Below are 6,981 nucleotides of genomic sequence, written 5' to 3'. Positions count from 1 at the left end.
AGAGAAGTTTCTGCACTTTTTTTTAACAAAAACTCAAATCAAAATCATTGAATCAATTGATGAGTTTTAAATAGAATCAGGTTTTTTACACTTTCTGCTGTGATGTCAAAAATACTTGTAATGACATTTTTCCATAATCAGTTATCTATCAATGTTTGATTTTACTAGTAATAAACTCTTTATCACCAAAACTAAATGTGTTCGGCCGAATTTGACAAAATTTCTAGTTTAAGACACTATTTACCAAATCAATAATTAAAAAATAAGCACCAAAATGGTTATAGTGAAACATGTTTATTGAAAAAACTCTTCCTGAAATGTTTTTAAAAACTAATCTTTTTTATTTCCATATTGTTTTTTCAATCTTCAAATAAATTTACCGAATTTTACTAATCAACTTGCCGAATTTTTTTTAATCAAACTTTTGAAATTTTTCAGACATATTTTTAACAATTGTTTCCTTGTTTTTAAATTCTGAATTTTCGTGTTCTTCAACCATAAGCCTTTAACTCCAAATTTTTAATAATAAAACATAATTTCAACCTTCTGTTCTTTCAGGACCCAATATTTTAATCAAAAGAGACAAAATACTCAGAGCTTGTAATTTAAAGCTTAAAAACCTGCGATTGAAAATTTAAAAACTTTTTATTAATATTTTTTATATGAAATCATGTTTTTTGGATCGATCATGATTTTTTAAATTATTCTAAAAAGTTTGAAAAATTGTTCTAAGTAGCAACTTTAAAAATAAATTTTAATACGTAATTTTAACTAAATTTGTACTTGATTTGTGCTTTCAATATTAATAACAAAAGTTTTGAACTCATTATTTTGAATTTTTCATCAGTTTTAATCATTCACGTAATTACTCATTTTCTAACATTTCTGTGTCAGTGTAGTTGAACATAAAGTTATTATTCAAGCTTCAAAAATGACATTTTGATAACTGGAGGATTTTAATTCATTAAAGGTTTTATGTCTGGCTTATATAACTGGCACTTTTAAAATAATCATAAATATATTCTTCTTTTTATCAAATTAAATTAAACCATCGAACATTGAATAAATTCTGTTCAAAATTCATTTCTTATTCAGTAATCGGTAATTCACATTTTAAATCGTGATTAAATATTTTTTGTTCAAATTAAAAAATTACAGCGGAATTTCTCACTAAACTTCCAGTTGAAAATGAGGAAAAGAATTCCAAATTTAGATGAATAAAAATTAACAATTATTATCATTTTCCTAACATCTATTCATGGTAAGTTTTGTACAAGATTGGACATTTATGTTAAAATTCAGATTTTTTTAATTTTAAATTTGCTAAGAAATTCTTTTGAAACTAATTTATTTCTTACTTTCTTGACTTATCGAAAATTTGAAGCATTTATTGTAATATGTTTCCAAAATTTAGTTTATCAGTCCCCCCTGGACGGGTCCTTCGCACGGGCCTGTTTTGGTCACATTTTTTGTACTTCAAAGTTACTTTTTTCGTTCTACATAGTCACTATTTGGTCACTTTTTTCGGTCCTCAAAGTCACTATTTGGTCACTTTTTTTCAAATTTTGGTCACTAAAGTCCCTACTTTTTCATTGTCAAACCGCTACCAGCCCTGTGGTTAGGCTAGTGGCGTTATAATTATTTGCGTTGTCGTTATTGTTGCTGATAAGGTTATTATTGTTGTTGTTGGCATTATTACTGTTAGGGTTAGCGTTGTTGCTGGCGTTCGTGGTGAACGTTATTGCTCCAGCTCCGGTGGCGTTGATCCCGTTTGTTTTGCTTCCAGTGGCACCCGTGGTTCCAGCTCCAGCACCGGCTGACGTTCCACTGTCGGCTTGCTGTTGTTGTTGCAGCTGTTGCTGTTGTTGCAACTGTTGCTGTTTTTTACTTCCTAATCCCAACGGAAAGGCAAACTCTTGCGGTAGCTTTCGCATGATCTTACCGGACGTGATGAGGCGACCAAAACCTTCCTGCAAAATTTAAGTTAGGAATTTGAGTAGTGGGTCTTTTGACATTTAAGGAATAGAAAGTTTTCCGAAGTTAAGAACTTCAGCGAATACCATTTGGATTAAAAAACTATCCTGCATCATTTCAAAGGGTGCTGAATCTATATTCATATAGGAGCATTGCAGACATGGAAGGGGTAACATACCTGATGAGCAAATGCATAGCCAGAACGTAGCGATCGTCGAGCCCTTCTTGCCGACGGTGTTCGTAAAACGTCACTACTCTGTCGGGACCTGAGTTGAGCCATCCTTTGCTTGATACGAATCTAAAAGAAAAATAATTGTTATTTCAATGTTTCGGCTTGCTAGAAGTGTGTCTTGTTCACCTTATCAGACAGACTGGGAAACACATCGACGAAATAGAACCGAGAGGCTAGTACCGGAACCATCAGCACGATCACCGTTAGAACTGTGGTAAACCAGAAGGTTGCCTCTTTCATTGCCTGCGTTAGGGATCCCACGTACGGTCCCCCGATCACGTAGTTATAGAAGTAATCCAGGAACAGATACCACAACAGGCTGCCCCAGATCATTATGTGGTTGAACACGGTCCAGTAGGAGGTATCCAGTGCGATCTATGAAAAAGAATTTTCCTAAACATTATGGTTCAAAAGAACAACGCAATTCAGTAATTACTTGAGCTGTATTGTCCAGGATCAAGATCGTTGCAACCACTGAACCCAACAGCATGTGATCGTTAAGTACGTAACCGTCGGGAGAAATGCCGTCTTTGTAGGTACCTGGTGAACGCGCGCGAAATGATTGAGATGAGTGAAATTATTGTAAACTTATCATGAAGCGACAGCCTTACCGTAAGGTATTAGGAAAAGTATGAGCGAACTGAAGATCCCATGCAGTACGCTCCGGATGAACTCGGTTGTGTTGAATAAGGCATTGGTGATTCCGGGTGTGTACAGCTTGGGATAGTCGACGCTGTTCTTGTCCGAAACGTCCTGCTCGAAGATACCAAGCGCCAGCACCGGTAGGGACGTGTAGAACAGGTTGTACACCGAGATGAACATCGGATCGAACACGGTCTGTGAGCAAACATTTCGTAATGAGAATCTTTTTTCCTAAGGTTGAACATTAGCAACTCACTTGAGCACTGAAGCCGCAGAAAAATGCATACCAAAAATGGCACAACGTGAATGCAAAATTTTTGTAGAAAAAGTAGCGCAGAAATTTACACATCCGATAGTAGGACCAGCGCCCATGTACCAGAAGCAGTCTTTCGAGGAATTTGAACTGAGCTATTGAGTAGTCGCTGGCCAGGACCGCCTGCATACCCTCCTGGCCCGAGATTCCTACGCCGATGTGGGCCGCTGTAAAAAGACAAACGATTAAATTTATTCCAAATATTTTATTTAGCACAGCTCCAAACCTTTTATCATCGAGACATCATTAGCGCCATCTCCAATAGCTAACGTAACGGCATTTTTGGATCGCTTGATCAGTTCGACGACCATGGCCTTTTGAAGTGGCGTAACTCGGCAGCAAATAACGGCCCTACACTGAGAAGCGATCTCTAGGAACTTGGACTCCAACTCCGGTGTCAGGCAATGCACCAACGAATGACCGTTGATAACCAGAGCTACACCGGCGGCATCATCGGCCAGATCGACCAACGAAGATTCGGTCCCTTTGCCGAATCCGTCCGAGTAGTTGCTAAAATTAACGCTAAAAGTTGTAAGATGGGTGTTTAACGAACATGCAGAGGGACAAATACTTGACAAAACGAAAATAAAAAATAAATCAAAAGAAAATTTAACACACACAACTTAACTTTACACTAGTAAATATAAACATACAAAATCGGCTAGCGACAAACGAACGATTTGTTTTAACAACTTACAGGTATATGAGGAAGGGGTTTGGCGATACCACGTTTTTGTTTCCAATCGAAACGACACGATGACAGTTTTACTAGGGGACTGTAATTTTTTTTTCTGTTGTTGGTCTACTGTGTAGGATTTAGTTCGAATAAAGTCTATTGCTAGTCTAGGTGTAAATAATATTTTAATGAAAGATATGATACTCAACAAATGGAAAATTATGGTGAACAAATGTTAATATTTGCATAGCAGCTGAAATATGGGTTAATGAGGGATGTTAGATGCAGTATCGATTAATATCCATGACAAATAGTGACATGAATCAGATTTAGCAATTGCTTTGGTAGCTTTAGCTCCGAACTTGTGTGAAGCAAAGTTTCGAGGAAGATACTATTTTATTCTACTTTTGAACACAGCATCGTTGTACTCTTCCGATCCGGTTTGCCTGTACAACCTGGTATGGAGCCCAGATTTGCACTCCGTATTCAACAATGCTACGTACAAGAGCATCATAAAGTGCTTTTAGGCTGTAAGTCGTTGAAAAATTGCGTGTTTCGTAGCATGAAGCCAAGAACCGCAAAGCCCTTAGCTGTTGCAGTCGAGAAATGCTGTGAGAAAGTGAGCTTGGTGGCCAAAATTATACCAAGGTTCTTGACGATGGAATAGCGGCTTAAGGTAGTCGATGACATTTTGTACTCGATGTTCAAAGATTGACGTTTACGAGTGAAAGATATGACATTACATTTGGAAATATTAGGAGTCATACCATTCTGATGACACCAAGTTAGAATTGGATCGATGTCTTTTCGGAGAGCACAGCAGTCAACTAGTGAAGGTATGGTACGAAAAATTTTGAGATCGTCGGAGCTTTTCCGATTCAATAATAGCGCATAGATCGTTGATTCAAAGAACGAAGTTAAAAGGTCCCAGATGATTTCCTTGTGGAACTCCGTAAATGATTTGAAAAGGTGTCGAATTCCCATTGTTTAGTCGTCCGTAAGCAGTCCGGTCTACGAGATATGTAATTTTTTTTTGTTTATTTGAGACACTTTACCATCTTTGCGGCATTCGTGTCTTGATTATTTGATTTTTACAGAGTTTTGTAGATATTACAGTAGTTTTCTTGAACAAATAGACAGGTGCCAGTCTAGTGTGCCCAATACGAAGTCTTGAAAGAACACGCTGGTCTGCGGGACTTTTCCGGTGTTTGTACTGCGTAGGTGTGTATTTATTATGCCTGTGAAAAGATTGATTTGAGTGCCATCGCTGTTCTCATGTCTTCCATATGCTAGCTTTTATGCGTCTTGAGCTGGAACTCTAGATACGATAAGTGGTGTTGATCTGCTGCGTGCAGTATTTGCGCATTTGTCTGCTTCTTCATTGCCGGGTATTCCGGCATGCCCCGGTACCCAAGAGAAAACAATATTGCGATTTCGTGCGTGACTCTCCAAAGATTGAATACATGGATGCCGCGAATTTCCTTTGTGCAGTGAATCCAGACAGCTAGCTGAGTCCGTTAAAATTCAAGTGCAGTCATTTCTAATCACTTCTTGAGCAGCCTAGGTCAAAGCATACGACTCCGCTGAGAAGACACTACATTCGCTTGGTAGGGCGCAACTAATTTTCCTCGGCGGTATGTAAATCCTAGCTCCAGTCTCATTAGCGCATTTAGAGCCATCTGTGTAGATCTGTTTATAGTTAAAATAGTTATTGGTAATACATTCGCAAAACTTAGAAAAAACAGTTGTTCTACCGCTGCCAGCCTTTATGCTTTTCCTCAAAGTGTTGTGGATTATCGGTGGTTCGTCATACCATAAACGATCTGTGAGTCGTTCGACTGGATAAATATTTGGGATATCCGATAACCAGCATTGGAGGAATGCCATCTGTTCCAGGTCTTTTTGTTTCATCTAACATAGACAGCTTCCGGAAGACGTCGTTCGAAGAGAAATTACCCACATAATCGCAGCGGATTGTTTCAAGTTTTAAAGACAATTTCATATACAAATTTGTCATTATCTTCTCAACAACGCGACAATTCTTGAATACCCATTTCATTCATAAACAAAAGGTTGTCGTATAGAGAGAGAGAATAAAGAGAAAACCAAAGTGCTATGAACTGATGCCTAGGGATAAATTGAAATATTGCATGAATTTTTGCTCATTTTACGTTTTTTGGAAACTGAATTAAGAGGCCACTGGAAGCTGAATAGAAGGTCATTTATACTTGTTTTGGGACTTAAAAGTATCAATAACAATTAAAATTCACTATGACCTTGAAAACCCTTTGAAACCCCAACTCTAGGAATTTCTCTAGAAACATGAAATTCTTCTGAAGACCTATAATGAGTCCCAATACCTACGTATAGTTCCCAGAGTTAAAAAACGGTAGGCGTTTTCAACACACATAAGAATACGCCCCAGTACACTCTGCAATGATGAGAGCTTTTTTCCCTCTACGTTATTTAGATTTTTTGTTTTTTATGGAATCCAGAGGCTTATTAGCGGTTGCGAGTTTCGTATAGTTCTGTATAGTTAAAATGTTTCAGATTTCCATGGGTTTAATGGAAAACTCCTGGAAAATTCCAAGACAAAATCAAGAGGGGTTATGCAGGGTTCCTAGAGAACATAAGGATACCTGAAGCAACTCAAGATCCTATGTGGAATTCAAGGTTTTTGACGAATACAGGGCTATTTAACAAAATAATTGTACCGAAACCAACATAAACGTCATGCTAGCGACCTCATGTATTTTTTTCAATTGAAATTCCATCCCACACTTGGACTTCTCTAAAGTTAAAAATCACATCTTGGCCCCATAGAAGGTCAAGGTTTCAGAAATGTTCGAAAACGTTTTTGCCGAACATGTTTAAAGTGTGCTTTCTTGTTCAAAAGATAGAGTGAGAGAGAGGAGAGTTGTCCATCGTAGTGCTAAGGTTGTTTAATCGCTTTGCGCACGGCACCCTCTCTAATATACGCACTTCATACGTGCTCATGAAATTGGTGACGGTTGTCATAAATGGAGCCACCTCCAGCACCCTTTTCGCCGATTTTAGGTCTGACCTTTTCTCTAACATCCTAAGGCCTGACCTTTTCTTTCAACGAATCAACACCTGATCTTTCCCTTAACTACTTGAGGTCTG

General features: G+C 37.8%; 1 protein-coding gene across 1 annotated transcript; it reads right to left on the bottom strand.

Moving 5' to 3' along the window:
- Positions 1 to 318: 318 nt before the first annotated feature.
- On the bottom strand, positions 319 to 6,926 carry LOC129760838 (probable phospholipid-transporting ATPase IM). The gene is made up of 7 exons (XM_055758512.1): positions 3,388 to 6,926; positions 3,105 to 3,328; positions 2,818 to 3,043; positions 2,643 to 2,746; positions 2,333 to 2,581; positions 2,153 to 2,272; positions 319 to 1,970 (listed from the first exon to the last, which is right to left on the bottom strand). The coding sequence occupies exons 1-7, from the start codon at positions 3,470 to 3,472 to the stop codon at positions 1,596 to 1,598; spliced, it is 1,383 nt and encodes a 460-aa protein (XP_055614487.1). The 5' UTR covers positions 3,473 to 6,926; the 3' UTR covers positions 319 to 1,595.
- Positions 6,927 to 6,981: the final 55 nt, after the last annotated feature.

The sequence above is a fragment of the Uranotaenia lowii genome, unplaced genomic scaffold (genome assembly GCF_029784155.1).
Source record: "Uranotaenia lowii strain MFRU-FL unplaced genomic scaffold, ASM2978415v1 HiC_scaffold_781, whole genome shotgun sequence".
NCBI classification, from domain to species: domain Eukaryota; kingdom Metazoa; phylum Arthropoda; class Insecta; order Diptera; family Culicidae; genus Uranotaenia; species Uranotaenia lowii.
This window is presented reverse-complemented; position numbering and strand designations above follow the sequence as displayed.

Excerpts from the sequence above, each read along its gene's own strand:
- LOC129760838 (XM_055758512.1), bottom strand. The coding sequence starts at position 3,472 with ATGGTCGTCGAACTGATCAAGCGATCCAAAAATGCCGTTACGTTAGCT. Across the intron at positions 3,329-3,387 it reads TGATGTCTCGATGATAAAAG|CGGCCCACATCGGCGTAGGA; the intron begins GTTTGGAGCTGT and ends GTCTTTTTACAG. Across the intron at positions 2,273-2,332 it reads TTCCCAGTCTGTCTGATAAG|ATTCGTATCAAGCAAAGGAT; the intron begins GTGAACAAGACA and ends TTTTTCTTTTAG.